Source organism: Colletotrichum tamarilloi (genome assembly GCF_030869305.1).
Source record: "Colletotrichum tamarilloi strain Tom-12 chromosome Unknown Scaffold_7.1, whole genome shotgun sequence".
NCBI lineage: Eukaryota > Fungi > Ascomycota > Sordariomycetes > Glomerellales > Glomerellaceae > Colletotrichum > Colletotrichum tamarilloi.
In genome coordinates this window covers 913171-932564 of record NW_026849390.1, presented here as the reverse complement: position 1 = coordinate 932564, position 19394 = coordinate 913171, and the positions used below count along the sequence as shown (strand labels likewise).

The 19394-nt window shown below is 54.9% G+C and overlaps 7 protein-coding genes across 7 annotated transcripts; 5 read left to right on the top strand and 2 right to left on the bottom strand.

The window, feature by feature from the left end:
* Positions 1-358: 358 nt before the first annotated feature.
* On the top strand, positions 359-1190 carry CTAM01_03236 (pterin 4 alpha carbinolamine dehydratase; the record flags this gene model as incomplete). Its single annotated transcript, XM_060519272.1, has 3 exons — positions 359-691; positions 816-878; positions 963-1190. 3 exons carry the CDS (start codon positions 359-361, stop codon positions 1188-1190), a joined length of 624 nt encoding a protein of 207 aa, XP_060386271.1.
* A 571-nt stretch (positions 1191-1761) lies between these two features.
* On the bottom strand, positions 1762-2926 carry CTAM01_03235 (fatty acid hydroxylase; the record flags this gene model as incomplete). Its single annotated transcript, XM_060519271.1, has 4 exons — positions 1762-2415; positions 2480-2623; positions 2695-2806; positions 2913-2926. The coding sequence occupies 4 exons, from the start codon at positions 2924-2926 to the stop codon at positions 1762-1764; spliced, it is 924 nt and encodes a 307-aa protein (XP_060386270.1).
* A 2661-nt stretch (positions 2927-5587) lies between these two features.
* On the top strand, positions 5588-7682 carry CTAM01_03234 (ATP synthase regulation protein NCA2; the record flags this gene model as incomplete). Its single annotated transcript, XM_060519270.1, has 2 exons — positions 5588-5604; positions 5690-7682. The coding sequence occupies 2 exons, from the start codon at positions 5588-5590 to the stop codon at positions 7680-7682; spliced, it is 2010 nt and encodes a 669-aa protein (XP_060386269.1).
* Positions 7683-9236: 1554 nt separating this feature from the next.
* CTAM01_03233 (Ras family protein) lies at positions 9237-10177 on the top strand (the record flags this gene model as incomplete). The annotated part of the gene is made up of 3 exons (XM_060519269.1): positions 9237-9266; positions 9443-9710; positions 9867-10177. The coding sequence occupies 3 exons, from the start codon at positions 9237-9239 to the stop codon at positions 10175-10177; spliced, it is 609 nt and encodes a 202-aa protein (XP_060386268.1).
* A 661-nt stretch (positions 10178-10838) lies between these two features.
* CTAM01_03232 (uncharacterized protein) lies at positions 10839-12500 on the bottom strand (the record flags this gene model as incomplete). Its single annotated transcript, XM_060519268.1, has 1 exon — positions 10839-12500. The coding sequence occupies one exon, from the start codon at positions 12498-12500 to the stop codon at positions 10839-10841; it is 1662 nt and encodes a 553-aa protein (XP_060386267.1).
* Positions 12501-13345: 845 nt separating this feature from the next.
* CTAM01_03231 (ATPase) lies at positions 13346-15871 on the top strand (the record flags this gene model as incomplete). The annotated part of the gene is made up of 2 exons (XM_060519267.1): positions 13346-13817; positions 13992-15871. 2 exons carry the CDS (start codon positions 13346-13348, stop codon positions 15869-15871), a joined length of 2352 nt encoding a protein of 783 aa, XP_060386266.1.
* Positions 15872-17886: 2015 nt separating this feature from the next.
* On the top strand, positions 17887-19386 carry CTAM01_03230 (squalene epoxidase; the record flags this gene model as incomplete). Its single annotated transcript, XM_060519266.1, has 1 exon — positions 17887-19386. One exon carries the CDS (start codon positions 17887-17889, stop codon positions 19384-19386), a length of 1500 nt encoding a protein of 499 aa, XP_060386265.1.
* Between the last annotated feature and the right edge of the window lie 8 nt (positions 19387-19394).

The following is a 19394-nucleotide window of genomic DNA, read 5'->3' as shown; positions in this document are numbered from 1 at the left end:
CATTCGTAGGAATTAAATCCTAGGTCTGGAAAGTACATCTAGTTCCCTGAGTGACCCAGGGCCCCTGAACTGTTTCTGAGCTTCTTGAGAAATACATGAAGTCAATCATTTTGGCCTAAGCATATGGAAGGGCATTAGGGATGGAGTTTACACATCATTGCAGATGTCGAGCAAAACCAACTGTTATGAGGCAACCTCGTCCATCTTCATGCGTCTCCACATAAGCTCAACCGCAAGTGCCTACGACAGGGGTACACCTCTAACAACATGAGCTTTAACCACACCATAATCCTACATCTGCGACTCAACTACAAGAATAACGTCACCCAAGTCCATCGCAACAAACACACCCTCAGAGATGAGCACCCCAGCGCGTACCCTCATCCGCTGCATCGCACACTGTACCCCGCGGCCTCTCACCTCGGCACCATCCCGGCTCTCAAAAACAGCAGCATTCCCATCACCCTTACAAAACTTCACCCAGCAGCAGTTCGCACCACGATACCAGAGAACAATGTCAACCACAACCACCACCGCCGCGCCCACGCCGCGCTTCTCCAAGGGCTCCGACGAGTCTTCCCTCTCCTCGACGCTCCAGACGCTGCTGGGACAGGGCCGGGGCTGGGCGCTCGTCAACGACGGTGAGGCCGTCGAGCGGAGCTTCAAGTTCAAGAACTTTGCAAAGACGTGGGTGCGTATTATTATCCTATCTCTTTTCTTTACTTACATGTCTCTGTGTGGCCAAACACCATGCCATCATATTTCATGACAACTCGTCTGAGGAAACATGAAATCGACTGCTGACGAGTGAAAAGGACTTCATGACAGCCGTGAGCCTACAATGTAAGATCCACAATCATCATCCAGAGTGGTCAAACGTAAGCCCCAAACACCCTGTCCTTCTCAAGAAAATCGAGCAAGGAGTCTCCAAAATCAGAAAAAAACTAAAAACAAGAGGGCAGGTCTACAACACAACCTTTATCCGGTGGACGACACATGTTCCCAAGGGCCTGTCTGACAAGGATCTCAAGCTCGCTCTCATCTGCGACGTGCTGGCAAAGGACTTTGGCGAGGTCGAGGTGCCGGCTTCCGAGGCAACCACTGGCACAGAGGCCGTGAGCTGCGGCATCCGGGGTTTGGCTGACAAGGCGGCGGGCACGGCTGGGGACTGCTGCACGCCGAAGAAGTGATGCCGCCTCGGATAGTCAGCCTCAATTCGGACCCGAGGGCCCGGGGGGGTTCAGCTACTCTCCTGATCACAAAGTCACTGTTACAATAGTCCCGTACAACAACGTGAATACACAAAGAGAACATGCAAGCCATACAAACTGGGGTATAAGAAGAGCGAATGTTGTGCTATGATTAAGTAATCTACTACAATGCCAGTTATATGGGCGGCCTTCCCAATATATACGACAGAATTCGCATAAGTGGTTTCGTCTTTTTTTTCGCACAACCGTCAATACCTCTTTCAAACGCCGCCCCAATGATAATTACGTGACTTTGATGGTATGGCCTCGGTTGTCCGGGCCCGTGTCGTATCGCTTTCCCTTGCGGTATTCCTTTCCTGCCGCGTTCTATACATCGTATCATGAGACACCACCCCGCGGCCGGTGTGTCCAGCAACGCGCTCTCAACCACAATTCGTGAGCGCGTCCGTCATTCTCTTCTCCCAGGGCATACACACATGGCCATGGTGCTTGGTGATGTGCGTACTTTGTGTCGCAAAAAGGGCTTCGCAGCCGCTGCAAAAAAGCAGCTTTACTGAGACTTTTGCGCCTTGATGGCCTGGATCTTCTTCTCGCGGCGCTTCTTGTGGGCCTCAAGACCGGCCTCGGTGTCGAGGCAGTAGTCCCACCAGCGGAAGCTGGAGGCGTAGTTGCCGATGAACTTCTCGTGGTGAAGATCGTGGTGGTCGGCACCGGCCCAGAAGGGCAAGAAGTGGCGCAAGCTCCAGGGGAAGTCGTAGCCGCTGTGGGCGTCGATGGCCTGGAAGAGACGGAGGACGATCCAGGCGTACATGGTCAGGAGGTGGAGGTCGCCGGTGAGGGTGACCCAGAAGATGGGCGAGCCGACGATTCCGATGCCGAGGAGCATGACTTCGATGGGTGAGGCGTACTCTGCGGCGAGACCGAAAGGCGCGGAGTAGTAGTGGTGAAGCTTGTGGATCGCCTTGTAGAGGGGGCCGTAGTGCAGGGCGCGATGGAACCAGTAGTGCCAAGTATCCTCCATGACGAAGAAGATGGAGATTTGCATGGCCATCTTCCAGAGAGGAGGGAAGGGGACGTTGTACTCCATGCCGCACCACGTGGCGAGCGGGTGGAAGAGCCAGATCTGGGGGAGTTCGACGGTGAAATGGCTGATAAGGACGACCATAGCGCAGTCCCATTGCTCCTTGAGTGTCGGCACTTTTTGCTATTTGAGCGTCAGCGGATATGTCCGGAGTATTGTGATGACAGGATGTGGAGGATTTGCTCACAGGTTGAATCTTGTACTTGTGGAACCAGGGGATGAGGTCGAAGATGATGAAGGGCAAACTGCGGCCAAAGTAGACGGTCTCGTGCATGACGAAGCTCATGATGCCAGTGGCGAGAGTGTCGTTTTGCATCCAGAGATACCAAGCCTAGAAGGAAGGTGTCAGTCGCATTGTAAAGACGTTGGTTGGCACAGGCACGCGATGAGGTGTGGACATACGGCCCAGAGGCGCTCAAAGTAGTTGAGCTGGACATTGTACTTAGATACCTCCTCGAGGACACTGAAGTACGGCTGCGTGTGGTTGAAGGCGGTGTTGATGACGGTCGAGTTGCTGTTCCGCACAATACCAGGTCAGTGACTGTTCGTTTCAAGATTGTGTTCGAGGACTATAAAGGGGGCGCGCCGTGGATCGGGGAAAGAAACGGGGCCCGACTCACATGAAAGCTGCCATGATGGCGGAGAGCGCAAGTTTGCGACTTTGTGTGCTTCAACAAGTGCGGAATTACAGATGTGTATGAGGAAAGCCAAAGTTGGCGAAGAGAAAGCTGGGGAGGGAAAGAAAAGACAGTCGCAACTCCTTCAACAATGCGCCGAAGGTGGTGTTTAGGTGGCGATGGGAGGTTTAAGGGAAAAAAAGGACGGCGGGCGGCAAAGTCAAGGGTCCAGGGCCGGGTCTTGTTGAGGTTTTATCCATGGATCATTTCGGTTGACGGGGAAAGGAAATGGCACCTGCGTCTCTGGTGCTTGTCACCACATATAGAGAGAGAAAAAAACCTTCCCTTACCTACTCAAGGTGACTTAAGATTAGGTTAGTTCTGGAATTGTGCTAGGTACCTTATGAAAACGCCCCTGTGCATCTCTCACCCTTTCTGGGCGACAGCGTGGGGACGTTAGTTGCGATTTGCCCATTCTTGTGTCATGAGCCAATGAGAAGCTGCACTTGAACATCGAACCATGCAGCTCGTGGGTCCTTCCGTCTTCCGTGGTGGGCTTTGGCCAGTAGGAAGCAGGCGTGCCCTGTCGACTGGGTCGGGCGGTGTACGAGATTTCGGGAGGCAAAAGGGTGTGTGACAGCTGCACCAGGCGTTGTTGGCTCTGCCACTCTGCCAATCGTAGGGGGCCGAGGGGGAAAAAAGCCGAACAGGCGGGAGGCACGGGGCATGGAAACATTTCATGGATGGGACAAAGCTCCTTTCTTTCTTATGCTGCTTCTGAGCTTCCATCAAAGCCAGACACCTGGATTAAGGTACGTAGAGGTAAAGCTTCTAACGAAGCCAAGCACTTGAAGTAAGGTGGCGACAGTCTAATTCAATGTCCACCTTTTCGAACTGGTCAGCTCTCAATTGGAGTTTTGAGTTGTGTTCAACGTCGGCATCATCTTCTCAGAAGAAGCACTTATGCATGAGAATTGCGCCCCGTCGCGGGCAATCAAAGGAGGCCGATATCAGTCATCCTCCAGGTGGGCAGGGCTGTCTTATCGCCCTGCATGGAACGCCTGGCACCTCGCACCTCGACTTTTTGGCTGCTGCGCTCACCTTAGCACCGGTACGTACCCTACCTCAACCCGAATACGATGAAGGAGGGGCACGTTTCCAGGTTGCGCGTCGCACGTCTTTGCCAAAGGAATTCGCTTTGGCCTAACGCTACCCGTTTCGCCCCCATTAGCTCCAACACAGGTGCTTAATTACACAAGCCAGAACAATCTTCAATGACAGTGACATGCTCCACGCCTCTGAATCTACCACATCCGATTGCCGATGAGATCCATCTGACCTCCTCCACGGCGCAGCCCTGACCTAGCTGTCAAGAGACCCGGCCGTACCCACCGCTGGGACGCTCCGGCAGGGCGAAGCATGGGGTGCCGTGGATGCTCATGTCAAAATGGCGTGTTCCGGTCAAGCTTGATCCGATACGTGTCTACCTCGAAGTCTACCTCGAAAAGCCCAGCTTGGTATTGGCTGGTACTACTTACCTTTGTATGTTTTCGATTGACAACATTTCAAAAGTCCTCATGATCCTTGTGTGTCAAGCACAGGTTGAGGCCAGGAGCTCTTGATGTCTCCTCGTCCTAAGGTACAAGAATGGTGAAGCCAGACTGACAAACCCGTGCTGTTATATCAAACAAGCCTGTGATTGCCACTGACCTGTCGTCGTTAGTAACGGTTCAATAGGACTACTCCAACCTACTCCTATGTTGAACATCTAAAAGCTACTAGATCTTCAGTATCTGATGCCAGAAAGTCCTTTGCGGTCTCATATCATAAACGCAACCAAAGTGCAATATAGCCGGTGACCCCAAATTCCTGAGATCAGAGATCGGCCTTCCCGGTTCTTGAAAGGAATCAAGAGCCAAACATAGAAGGATGTTGTACAGCTCTTTGCGGCTACGCATCAAATTGGTTATTGGCTTTCTTGAGTAAAAGGTGAGTTGCGACCACTCATGACGTGGCATACTAATCTCAATGTCAGCGAGGCGTTACACGTGCGAGTGACAAGCGAGATGGATCCAGGCCTCACAGTTGCAGATCGCCATTGCTGAATGGCATCCGTCAAGTATGTCAGTAAAGATGTCTTCAAATTTGAAATTCATATGCTCCAGCATGGCCACTGGCCACGCCACTTTGGTGTGAAACGATCTATCTGATCTGCATAGCTCGGCAGACCTACAGTCGGGTCGAAACTGTCTAAACATAATCAAAAGACCTCAAAGAATGGAGATGTCTTTGAGGAGCTCGATTATCTGAGTTAAACGAAACCCTTTTACTATATATACAGACCGGGCCTTTTCGTAAGTAAAAGCAGACGTAGGATGATTAGCTCATCCTCAGCGAGAGGCACCTCCGTCAGCGGCGCTGGCTGACTAAGTGACCCAAGAGACCCCACCTGTCATCCCACGTTCTCTCCAGTCGCCGCTCACCGCGTTGTCGGCTGCAGGCTCGCCCAAGTTGCCCGGGGCATTCGCTTACCTGATGACGTCTAACCCAAACTTCTACTACTGCATTCTTCCATCAAATCCATCCTCACACGACTACAATCCTCACAGTCTCGAGAGTTCCACACATAACCGATCCATGAAAGTGGAGGAGGAGCGCTCTCTGAGTGAGAAGCTATAATGTCTGTTGTTGCCGAGTCAGTATTCCGTCCCATCTTTCCTTGACTTCCCGTCATCCCAAACAAAATATTTGAATGTTGACATCAACCTTCCCTGCACCAGCCAAGTCCGCCGCTTAGATGCGCAGCTGGATCGGATTCCACTAGGCCTGAGCCTATCTCAAGAAGATGGCGAGCTGTCTGCCGAAGAGCATGGCATTTTTCACTCGGCCACCGTAGACGCCTTGTCGTCGCCAAGAATTGAGGAGCTCCTACATATTGTTAGGGCTCTGTCCACCACCTCAACTTCGTCATCTCTACTCCCCGCTCAGAGGATTCGTTCTCTGCTGCAAGAATCCAAACTTGCGGAATGGGACTTCCAAGCGGAGCAGGATGACGAGGCTAGACGAGGCCCGTACCAGTCGGAGATCGAGTGGCTGCTCGTCAGCAAGGCTACCGTTCAGACTTACGGTATCATTTTGAACACACTTCTGGATCAGATTATTCCTCTCAGTGATGAGATGTGGTACTGGGACGAAGTGTTGAGCTCGTATACTTACAGCAGTCTCTACACTGTCCAAACGTCACCGTTGCGTTTGTGGGCCTTGACCAAGGATGTTTATCACGAAAGCAAGCACCGAATTCGGAATCTCAGCCAAACGCCAGGCGATATTGTCGCATCCACTCGTACAGGCTTATCGCAACAATGGAAACAGTTTTACGGCATCGTACGGGACAGCATTCGGGACTCATCGATCACGACCCTTCAGCGCAAGGTCCTATCGCCTGTGGCCCTTAGCCGAGGCGAGGCTCGGAGGAAACTGGCACATCTCAGGCGCCTGCGGGATATGATTGCAAGCGGTCTTGGTGTGCTCGTCGACGAAGGTTTGACTTTTGGAGGCGACGAAGACGACGATAAGAGCGAAGCCGGCGTCAACAGCCATGATTGGAAAGGCGTGGTTGAGCGAAGCGTGGCTCTCATGGACATGGTTCTCAAGGAGGCTTTGACTCTTGAGTCTGGCGTCAACGATTTCGAGGACAAGGTGTTCGCTGGAGTCGAGGAAGACCCCGAGCTTAGCATTCACATCGAGGACGCCAACGCTCTGGAGAAGCCCTCTGTGCTCGCTAGACGTCTTCTCAATCTTCTGGATAACGGCCTCCCCAACCACGTCTTGTCTGCGCAGCTGCTTGTTCAAGAGAACGGCCGCCCGTCGAGATTCATCCGATACTGGTTGCCTGCAACAGCAGCACTGCTTTCTTCGACGACTGTCCTTCGACTTCTTGCCAATAGACGCGCAGAAATAATCAGCTGGATTCGGGACATTGGATCTACGGTACGAGACTTTTGGTTCAACTGGGTTATCGAACCGACACGCAAGATTGTTGGAACTATTCGACACGACTCGAGCAGCGAGATCGCCATCATGAGCCGAGACAGCCTGAAGGCCGATCGGGAAAGCTTGGAGCGCATGGTTGTGGACTTTGCTTTGGACAAGCCCCATTTTGCAGGTGACGGGTCCTCCCTTACCGACGCCCAGATCGAGATTATCCGAACCAAGGTCAGCGAGGGGGATGTCACCCCGGTTTTGCGTGCGTACGAAAAGGATCTGCGGACCCCCTTTGTCGGTGCGGTGAAGGGCGACCTCGTCCGATCACTGCTCATCCAAGTGCAGAAGACCAAGGTCGACCTGGAGGTGGCCATCAGCGGCATCGACTCTCTCCTCAAGAGCCAGGAACTGGTGTTTGGGTTTGTAGGTCTGACGCCTGGTGTGCTTGTCTCTATTGGCATTGTTCAGTATCTTCGCGGCATCTTTGGTGCTCGCAAGGGAGCCCGGCAAAGCCGCAAGACTGGACAGAGCATCAGAGTGCTACGCAACATTGACCGGATCTTTTCAGAGGCGACGCCGTCTCAGAACAACCTCCTCTCCTACAAGGATCACGGCCTCCTGTTGTGCGAAGTCCACGTGCTGCGCAACTTGATGCAGAGAGTGCTACCTCGCGACAGGCAGCGTGAGTTCCTCGAGGATTTGGATGATCTTGCCAACCTGAAGGGGATTCAGGTGCAAGTTAGAGCTTTGGATCGCATTCGCTGGGCGTACGCCAGGTGGCTACAGTAAAACAACGCAGGACGGAGAACCTCGGGCGCAATAATGATTCGCATGGATACACGGTCTTACGGATTTGAGCTTCAGCATTCAGGTTACTTTACTACGCACAGCGGGAACGGCCTTTTTCGGTGGAACCTGTACCACATTTGTACACCACTGGAGGCATTCATGAATTGTCAACGGAGCATCGCACATTGGTACCGGAGCTTAGCAGGCGGCATTTGTCACTAGGAAAGGTGTTTAGACCAAAAGTCGAATTGAAGTGCAATTGAACGGGTGACGTACTGGCCAGCGAGTGAACGTGAGGGAGGCTCAACAATGTCTCTTGTGACCATGGAACGACCGCCACCCAGGATGCTCGGGCGGCGGACGCGTGACTCAGTTCTGGATGGATTTGGACCTGGACCCTGAGGCGAGACAGTGCGATGACGTTTGGTGTGGCTTCGTGGGTAGCCTCCTGAGTCTTGACAAGTCTGGCAAAGGCGGGAGACCGAGCACATTTGGCAGCAAAAGGAGTGTAGTGCCACGGCAGAGACAACGCATCAAGTTTTGAGATAACGACTAGGTTGGCGGACATTTTGTTACCTGGTGGCTGAGGTGTTGTTGGCATATCGCTTCTTTGGTGAGCGAGCTTGGTAATACCCAGCCAGGACCGTCCACGGATGGTTGCCATCATAGAATTACGCTGAGGTGCCGCCCGTGTATTTGTTCCCCAAAATTTCACTTGGTGTTCTGCAACAGGGTGCCTGGATCGACCAGGGAAGTTTTGCTTCTTTTAACCTTTCGCTCCCCTCCGACGCAGATCCGACGTCGTCGCGTCTTTTCTCTTTGGCGGGCACTGTGCCTTGGGCAGCTTAGTAGACACCGTGAGTCGTGACTACCTTAGCTATCTGATTTCACCGAGGCCTACCTTGCCTAGTGCCGGAAGCAGTTGATTTGTGCCACTCCGGATATCAACAGCGGGCTTGATTAGAACAATTTTTCGCAGCGGGATTCGCATTGCAGCAGGTACCGGCTTTCCAGCCCAAGACCGCTGTTACCTCAAGTAGCCTGCAAAGCCCACCGCCAAGTCACCAAATCCCTCAAGCCCTGTCCCAGCATAAGCACAGGTCAAGTCGGATCGGCCAAGCAAGAGGGCCGGGTCCAGTATCTTACCCCAGACGGCAGGCGCCACACTTGACACCCCTAAAGAGACCAAGCGATTCGACGCTACCTACGTACGGGGATACGTGCCTCTTCACAGTGTGCTGGACTGTACATTGCAGCGCCTCGCCTCGTCCGCAGCCCAGCACTTTACGTGCCTACCTTCACTATTCGTACATACTACTACTATTACCGCCTACCTAACTACGACAAACTACCTAGGCCCATCTCCTACCAACATCTCAATCGCCTCTCCCCCCAACCGCTGCCCGAATCCGACGACAAGATCACGACAATCACCCTCTCATTCGCATCCTCCCGATCTCAACTCGTCTGGCACGTACGTCGCCCGGAGCAGCAATACCGCCCCCTTCAGATCGGCCCCCTCGGTTTAGTCCCCCATCAACATCCGCCGCCAAAATGTCGAGCAACCGCAACTACGACTTCCTTGTATGTGTCGAATGCCGCTGCCCCTCCTTACCATCGTTCCGCCCTTTTCGCTCAAGATGCCCTCAATCTCCTCGAACTTCGTCCTTTCGAACATCCTACTTTCCCCTTCCGCCGTGCGAATCATTATAAAGGGCAAACATGACATCGTGTTCACATGTGGCTGACCAGCACCCCAGATCAAGCTTCTGCTGATCGGCGACTCGGGCGTAGGCAAGTCCTGCTGCCTGTTGCGCTTCAGCGAAGACTCGTTCACGCCTTCCTTTATCACGACCATCGGTATTGATTTCAAGATCCGCACCATCGAGTTGGACGGCAAGCGTGTCAAGCTCCAGATTTGGGATACCGCCGGCCAAGAGCGCTTCCGCACAATCACCACCGCCTACTACCGTGGTGCCATGGGCATTCTCCTTGTCTACAATGTCACCGACGAGCGCTCCTTCAACAGTACGTCGTTTCCCTTCGCTTACATTGGGACTCACTTGCACGATTGCTGGCGGTTCTATCTCGAACCGTGTACTGCAGTTGCCATTGCAAATGGAACCGTACATGATAGGACAGATATATGAGAACAAAAGACTAATGTGTACTTTTCCCACGCAGACATCCGCACCTGGTTCGCCAATGTCGAGCAACATGCCACCGAGGGCGTCAACAAGATTCTCATCGGCAACAAATGCGATTGGGAAGAGAAGCGTGTCGTCTCGACCGAGCGCGGTCAGCAGCTCGCCGACGAGCTCGGCATCCCCTTCCTCGAGGTCTCAGCCAAGAGCAACATCAACATCGACAAGGCCTTTTACTCACTCGCCGCCGATATCAAGAAGCGTCTAATCGACAATCAGAAGAACGAGCAACCCGCTGCCTCGGGCGTTAACGTCGGCGAGTCAAGTGGAGCCGGCGGAAAGTGCTGCTAAAGTAACGGAACGAGGCTTGGGCACGGGACCGCTCGATTTCAATGTTGTGTGTATTTTCTGAAAGCAAGATTTGATTACTTTGTGTCGATTCCGCGCTGCCGCCGGGGACAGCGACGTCCTACAGAGGCACATGAAGACGCGCATGGAAGGAGAGAGAGACATTGGCATATGGGGCTTCACAGCGGGTCTGCCCGCCGGAAAGGACACGCAGAGAAACTCGGTGAGAGAGAGGAGGACATGACAGGGGCCAAGCGAGAGGCAGGACCGGGGCTTCCGGCGAGGCAATTGGCCGAGAAAGGGAAAAACTTGGTGATGGGCCCGACCGGCTGGGCGTGCGTTGTGTGTGTGCTCGATGACGAGAAACACCGCGGGCGCTCTCTTGCTCACCAACCTGCCCTCAAGCCCCCCTTCCTACGGGGAGAAGCATTTGTCATGTGGTTTCTTGCCGACAGCGCCTTTTTATCGAACCCCCCCTAGAGAGCAAATATCTGGTCTGGAGTTTCGGGATTTTATTTCTGGGTTTTTATAATACATCGTTTTTTCCCTCTCCCGTGCTCCAAATACGCTTGTTTGGCCTTTATTGATATACACATGCTCCCGGGTATATCTTACAAAGAGTTACTATACACTTTTTGTCGACGGTCGCTGCTACTTGTGACATTTACCACACTACGTGCGTGTTTACGATTACGCTCTGATCATTCGTCAGGATAAGCTCCTTTTTGTGCCACGCGCGAACGAAGCGCCTCGCTTCGTGCACGTCCGGGAACGACACCACGAACCGGCCGGACGGGGCCGTTTCGTCCAGCGCGTCGGGGGTGGTGCCTCTCCGTCCCGAGTCGCCCTCCGTCACCGCCGGAGCCGCATCGTCTTCGTCGTAGACGAGGCCCTCCCCGGTCTCCGTAAGCTTTTCCGCCTTCGTCGCGGTTCTTTGGTGCACCTTGGGCGCAAAGTACGGACGCAGGTGCTGCACCGGCCAGCCCAGGTTGCGGTCGCGGGCGTCACGGCGGATCCAGTGGGAGAGGCTGCGCTGGTCGAGGGTGCCGCCGTCGAGGGAGAGGACAACGTGGGCGTTTGCGCGCGGGGGCGGTTCGGGGGTCATGCTGAGGAGGCCTTGGATGCTGAAAGTCTCGAGGCGGGCCTCGGTAGCGCGGTTGAGTTTGTAGAGGTGGAGGTTTAGGGGCGTCTTGGAGGGGGGTGCGAGGCTAAAGACTGATGTTTGGGAGGATGCGGAAGAGGTTTCTGCGGGCGTCAGGCCGGCGGCGGGGGACGCGAGGGCGCGGCCGGCGAGGGCGTGGAGGCGTTGCGCTTCGCGCTGGTACGCTGCTGCCGCGGCGTGGGAGTCAAAGAGGATGAAGTAGCGGTCCATGGGTGCCAGGGTGCTGTAGTCGTAGGCCTGCATGACCTTGGTGATGGAGGCGCTCCAACCGTCGAGGTGCTGGCCCTGGGGGCCGATGCGGTAGAAGTCGGACTCCATGAGATTCGGGCTGGCGTTGGAGAGGATGAGCATGGCGGAGTGCTCGGCCTTGGCCGCTGCCGCCTCCTCTGGGGATGCTGCTTCTGAGGAGGCGGTGTCGGCGGCGGCGTCGTCTTTCGGAAGAGAGTCGAGCCAGGATTGGAGATCGTTGTGATCTACAGATCGCTCTTCGGATGAGTTCTGGCCGGCCTGAGATTTCCTCAACAAGGCCTCGACGCCACCTTTGCCCAGCACTGCTTCCGCCGCCGACTCTGCTTCTCCCGATCCCGGGGACGAGAAGAGCTCGTTGAAGATGGAGGAGCTCTCTCCATCGGCGGCCCTGTCCTTTTTCTTCTTTTCACGCGCGCTCAACTCGAAAAAGTCTGCAATCTTGCCGGCCGCCTCGCCTCCTGTCTTGCTGGATTTGTTCTTGCGCTCCAGTTGCCTTAGTCTGTACTCTGTCGCCTCGGACTTTTCCGGGTCGGTGGAGGTCAGGAACCGGACCTTGACCTTGCCCTTGCCTTCTCCATCGTCCTGTTCGCTGGCCTGACGACTCGGATGAGAGTAAATGTCATCGTTGGGGAATAGCTCCTCGAAAAGCGAAGGCGGCTTTGCCTTAGGCTCCTCTCTCCGTGACGGTTTCTTCTTGCCCCATTTATCGTCGGGTGAGCTGTGCTGGGGCTGGGTCGAGAAGAGTCGTTTGCCAGGGCCGTTGTCTGCGCGAAAGAAACGTCGGAGTGTAGGTGCTGGCGTCTGTGGAAACGGCAGCTGTTGTAACAGCGTGAGCCGTCGTCGGGCTGCGATTGTGGTCATCCGGGCAACTCTGAGGGTCGAGCTGCGCAGCCCTCGGAGGTCAGCCCATTGCATGGGCCCGGAGGGACTTGGACTTCGTCGGGTCGGGATAGAGGATGTAGGGAGAGAGAGGCTTCTCGTATTTCGGTCGGTGTGTGTAGCTGAGACTACTGTGGTTGAGGTGGTGAAGGCTGTTATAAGTGAAGAAAGAAGTTGAGATGCTGGACCTAACTTTCTTCCGCGCTGCAATGCGACGTTGAACAGGCGTGGCAGGGTAGGTACGTACCATTGACTTGAGCTGGTGTGGGGCCGATGTATGAGGAAAATTGGTCGGGGGTCGGGACCTGGTGGAGGGGAGGGAGGGGTCTTTGAATTTTTCATGGCTCACTTACACGAAATCTTGGGCGATTCACACAGGAAACATATCTTCCTACCACGAACTCAAGAAAATAGAGAAAACCCAACAAAATATCTAGGAGATTTCATAGAGACTTGAATATTCTCGGATTACCCGCTTGACTATTAATCGGCATTGTGGCTGTCATAGTTGCTTCTCAAAATCTCATCGTTGCCGGATCTTCTTGTCGCAGGGTTTTCTCGATGCCATACCCCGGTCTGGGCCCTACACCATTGTCAACTCATGTGGGCAGTGACGGATGAAGAATAAACGTCGTCTGAACAACATATATACCTCCGATAGGCCACAAGAGACGAAAGATCCAGGAACAGGAGGGTTTTGGTTTTCCCTTTTCTAGATCTGAAGTTTTTCGGTCTCACATCAAATTCGGGTCACACTCAGGCAATCCGCGATTGGATTGTCCCGCGGGCTGAGCACTCAGTGAGAGACTCGACGAAGTCAAGACAACGGCAACCAGGGGCACGACACTACCCAACCCCACCGCCGGCTAGATCACAAAACTATGGTCAAGACCATCGACGGAAAGGTCCGCCCCCTGGCGCCTTTCGACAAGACGCTCGAAAAGTCGACGCTCAAGGGCGCCTCGAGAATCTATGTCAACCGGGACTCCCTGATCCAGCTCACGGGGAGCGTCGACAACGGCCGGCGCTGCGTCGTCACGAGGACCGCCGCTCAGGATGCGGCCAAGTCTGCGGCGACGACGACGACAACAACGGAGCCGTTGCGCCGAGAGGCCGCGCTCTGGACGCTCGCGGACAAGAATATCAGCCCCAACATCATTCTCATGAGCGAGGCGTACCGCGAGGCTTGCGGGTTCGAGCTGGGTGACCAAATCACGATCACAATGACGGAGACTTCTGCGGTGCCCGACGCTGAGTCGGTTAGTATTCTGCCTATGACGACGTCTGAGAGGGAAAAGGCCGAGATTAAAGCATGGGAGGGGGCTTGGGTAGGAGTGATTCGGTTCTATCTTGGTGAGTTGCGAGACCTTCCTCCTTTCAATCAAACCTGGGTGGCTGCGGTCAGCCTCTCTGTGACATTCTACTATGGCTTCTATGGGCAGTATGACATTTACGCCTTATGCTCAGATTTGAGATAGACTCTCTTCACTTCAGACTTGCTGTGAGACGAATGCTGACACATTTCAGGGCGGGCTGAGCAAGTTTTTCCGGGCATGAAGTTTGAGTGCGTGGCACCTGGGTCAAAACAAATATTCAGAATCACATCCGTAGACGGCCAGACACATAATGTAGCCCGCTATGTGGTCTCAACAGTACCCACGATCGTCTCAGGTGAGGAAGAAGAGATAGTCGAGGAAGTTCGCGACGTGACGAAGCTCGTCGTCCCGAATATCCCCGGATTACATGCAGAAGAGAAAAAGCTGCGAAGCTTCCTCCGTGGCTTCAATGCAAAGTTCGTCTACAAGGGCCAACAAAAATCATGCGGAATCGTCATCCACGGCGGACGAGGCACCGGCAAGTCGTACATCCTGAACCGGGTAGCGAGCACGGGCTGGGGTCGAGTCTTCCGGATCGAAGAAAACGATAAGTCGTCGACCGTTGAGGAGGTCTTCAAGCAAGCGCGGACGATGCAGCCCAGCATCATCCTCATCGATGGCCTCCAAGCTCTGATTGGGAAAGACCGGGCAAACTCCACGGCCATCACCCAGAGGTTAGGCCAGCAGCTCGACCAGCTGGCCGAGGATGCCCTCAAGAATGGCACACTACCAAAGGTCGTGGTCATCGCCACCTGTCTGGACTACATGACGGACGTACCTCCCGAGTTACAAAAGAGAACGAGATTCGAGCGCAACATCCCCCTCTCTATACCCAACGCCGATGGCCGCCTCGAGATTCTCAAGTCCTTTGAAATACCCATCCAGCCAGAGGTCAAGGACGTGATGCTGGCCAAGCTGTCACAACAAACACACGCCTACAACGCAAGCGACCTTGACAGACTCATCGAAAACGCAATGATCATCTCAGCAGAGCGCCTCGACCCCGACGAAGCCGGCTACGATGAGGAGGCACTAGGCACCCCGTACCTCTCCCGCGAGGACCTCGAGCACGCGCTCCGCTCCACCAGGCCGACGGCCATGCACGATGTGAACCTCAAGCCACCCACAATCCACTGGCAGGACGTCGGTGGGCAGGAGAGCCTCAAGAACGCGCTGCGCAACATGATCACCCTCACCACGACAAACGACCCGACGGTCCAGAAGCTCATCCTCACCCCGCCAAAGGGTCTCCTCCTCTACGGTCCGCCCGGATGCTCAAAGACGCTGTCGGCGCAGGCCATGGCCACCGAGTCCGGCTTCAACTTCTTTGCTGTCAAGGGCGCGGAGCTGCTCAACATGTACGTGGGCGAGTCGGAGCGCGCCGTCCGGCAGCTCTTTGAGCGTGCGCGCGCCGCGAGCCCGAGTATCATCTTCTTTGATGAAATTGACTCCATCGGCGGCCAGCGCGCCGGCAATGGCGGCGGTGGTGGTGCCGCAAAGAGTCAGGGTGCGGTGAACATGCTCACGACGCTGTTGACCGAGATGGACGGTTTTGAGGCGCTCTCGGGCGTGCTTATTCTGGCCGCGACGAACCGGCCCGAGGCCATGGACCCGGCTCTTCTCCGGCCCGGCCGCTTCGACCGGATCGTGTACGTTGGCCCACCGGACGCCGCGGGGCGGGAGGCCGTGTTCAACTTGTATCTGCGCAAGCTCCCCCTCGCGGCGGACGTGGATGTTGCAGAGCTGTCGAGGCTGGCGGAAGGTTTCTCGGGTGCCGAGATTAAGCAGATTGTCAACGTGGCGACGGAGCCGGCGTTGAGCAAGACGCTGAGCAGGACGCACATTGGGGCCACAGAGGAAGGTAGTGGCGGCGGCGGCGTTAGGTTGGACGGGGAGGCGGAGCAGGTCACGGTTTGCATGGAGGATATTGTGGACGCCATCAAGTCTGTCCCCAAGGGTATCACGCACCAGATGCTGGATGGCTACGAAAGGTGGTCGAAGCAGTTTATGAAGCATCAGAACCAGAAATAGAGAGTCATGGTTGCTCACAATTTGCGAACTGGGATCACTTTGATTAGCCCTCCTAATGAGTCTGCCGGATGATACTCGACACATTGGTTACTAGTATGTTGTCTCTCGGTAATTTCAACATCAGTGCGAGTGTTCTTTGCGGCTATACCGAGAGAATGGGCGTATGCGGTTCAAAACCAGTTCCTGTCTTGTCACACTTGTCTGGAGCTAGAGAGTGTTCTGAAGATGCTTCATCGACTGGTAGGTTCTACAAACCTGCAAAGCTAGGTGACCCGGATCCATCGTCTCGGACCCGAACTGCTTGAAATGCTCTTTAACGGATCAATCTGATTCGCGGCTATGTTTTCATAGAAAATCGCGCCGAGGTTCTCAGTTCGGACCCGAGTTTCCCCTCTGCATTAACCATTGAGTTGTCTCAACATTGCGGCTCCGCAGACTGAACCAGCTGGGTGGTTTACTCACACTGCACCTGTGGGGTTTGCTGAGTTCCGTTTGCAAGACGGAACGCATCTGGTATTATACATTGTACATGCAGCCACCCGAGGCTGAGCCAGCCGTGATATCAGACCATGCTTTATCTGTATTGGCAAGGCATGAAGCCAGGTATTCTCGCAAGACTTGAACGTGAAAGACTGTCACATGCTACGATATACTCGGCCAATCGAGAGCAGTGAGACTGAAACTTTTTGGAAGGGTTGGTGGTGCAACTTCTTGAACAGGTGTGTCAGAGCCGTGATTGGCTACCGACGGATTGCATTGAGATGGGGCGACGCAGCGCCCCCTTTTTCCGCGTTAGTCTCTGGAACCCACGCACGGCGGAGTATCAATGGATCATGTCGACCAACATCTGGTGACGGCTACTCTGAGTTCTAAGGTCTTGGAGATGATGGTGTACCATTTAGGTATATGGTGTACCATTTAGGTAGAGCAATATCAGGGCGCATCAGCTCACTCACCCCCAAATTGCCAACCCTCCCTACTCGGCCCGGCTGAAGTTGACGAAGGCTTGAAGATGCGAGGTACCTTCGTAGATCTGGGGTCCTGTCAGTGTCACAGAAGCACAGAGCAACAGAAACGAGCAGTAGTCAGGAACAGCTTAACCAAAGGCACAGAGGGTGGAGTCTGAAGTGCCTGATGTTTGGGCCGAGCAGAAATCTATTACGCATGACCGTGGTTCGACACGTGAAATGGGCGGTGTGTGGGCACTAATTGGAGCGTGGCAATTGGCTCGATTGCAACGGCGTGAGCCGCCGTGGAACGACTTGTCGTTGAGATCGCCTTCTGTAATTTTTCTGGATCCCCCGAAACCTTCGCTTTTTGTCTTGATGTCCCAGGGGTTTGTCGTCTGTCTTTGTGCCTCTGAACAGAGGATTCTTGGGTGACCCGACTACCTAGTTAAGAGATTGAGCGCAATGACACCTTGATGTACCTTCTCATGTACCGTAGCTTAATGAGCTCTATACTAGAAATTACCAGACTTATTCCTGCAATGACAAAGGTCAGCGAGGAAACAAAACCAACGCGGAAAGAAACATTTTACTCACCCCCTGGCAAAAGGCTATAGTGCAGGGGCCCCAGCTAAAGTGAGTCGTCCACTCATCACGCTTCTTTTCCTTCTTTGGATTTCAACTGCCACCATATGGTTCGAGGCGGGACGTGAACGACAAGACTAACCACCTCCCACCCTTCAACCTCTTCCAATCTCGCCTGGTCTTACATAAAACCCGATAGCGGCAACCAGTCTCACTTTCTCTTTCCCCTCCCCTCCCGTTCTTCCCATCATCCAAAGCCAAACGCTTCCCCCAACGTTTCCAAGCGCAACTCCCAACGACCGAATCCGAGGCTCCTCTCAAAGGTGACATTCAACATCCCTTTTTGCTGCCTTTCCTACCAAAGCGTCCTTTCGCACAGGCCCATCACGACAATCGGCAACACCACGATCTCCCCCGCCACCATACGCTTCAACAGCAACTAAAGCCCAGCCAGTTTCACTACCCCCTGAGAGTCGAATTGAAATGATCGAAAGTCCAACAGCAGCGGCCGACGCCCGCGCCGAGCGCCGCACCAAGTACCACGAGGCCGATGTAGTTGTCGTCGGCGCCGGCGTCTTTGGGTGCGCCATTGCATATGCACTGGGCCAGCAGGGAAGAAGTGTACTCCTACTCGAGAGATGGATGAAGGAGCCCGATCGCATTGTCGGCGAGCTGCTGCAGCCCGGCGGCATCGTCGCCCTGCGTCAGCTGGGCCTGGCCGACTGCCTCGAGGGCATTGACGCAATTCCCTGCTACGGCTACAAAGTCAGCTTTCACGGAGACGGAATCGACATCCCCTACCCTTCCTTTGACGAGAGTGGTCGCATGATCCATGCCTCGGAGAGCGAGGCCGTATCCGCAAGCGCGAAGCAGAAGGAGGGCAGATGCTTCCACCACGGTCGCTTCATCAACAACCTGCGCAAGGCATGCATGAGACAGGAGAACATTACCGTTGTCGAGACCGAGGTGACGGCCACGATACAAGGCGACGATAAGGATACGGTGCTTGGTGTAAGATCCAAGACAACAGACGCCACAGGCCAGAAGAAGGACGACTACTTCTTTGGCCAGCTGACCATCATTGCCGACGGTTACGCCTCCAAGTTCCGCAAGGAGTATCTGCCGCAAGAACCCGTCGTCAAGTCAAAGTTCTACGCCCTCGAGCTCATCGACGCCCCCATGCTCTCTCCCGGCTACGGCCACGTCTGCATCGGCAACGCCTTCCCCGTCCTCCTGTACCAGATTGGCACCCACGAGACCCGCGCGCTCATCGACGTGCCCGCCAACATTCCCGAGGCCTCGCCCGCTGTTGGCGGTGTCCGTGGCTACATCAAGAACGTCGTCATGCCCACATTGCCCGCCCAGATGCGGCCATGCTTCGAGGCTGCTCTCGCCGACGGCAAGATCCCCCGATCAATGCCCAACTCCTATCTTCCTCCATCCCGCCAGACGGCGAATGGCATGCTCCTCCTCGGAGACGCCCTCAACATGCGTCACCCCCTCACTGGCGGTGGCATGACCGTTGCCTTCAACGACTGCGTCATCCTCTCCGACCTGCTCCATCCCTCGCGCGTGAGCGACCTTGCCGACCCCGTGGCTTTGAAGGGAGTCCTGCGCGAGTTCCACTGGCGCCGTAAGAGCCTCACGTCCATCATCAACGTGTTGGCCATGGCACTGTACGCCCTGTTTGCCGCAAACGACCGCCAGCTGCGCGCTCTGCAGATGGGATGCTTCTCTTACTTCCAGCGCGGCCACGCCTCTGAGCCCATGGCCCTCATGGGCGGCCTCATGCACCAGCCTGGCAAGCTCGCGTACCACTTCTTCAGCGTCGCCTTCCTAGCCATCTGGCTCAACGCTCTCAACCTCATGAGCGGTAGCGTTTTCGGTTTCTTGAAGGCGCCGCTGGCGCTCATTGACGGCATCCTCATTCTCTGGAGAGCGAGTGTCGTGTTCTTGCCCGTCATGTGGCGTGAGCTGAACTGAGGAGACGC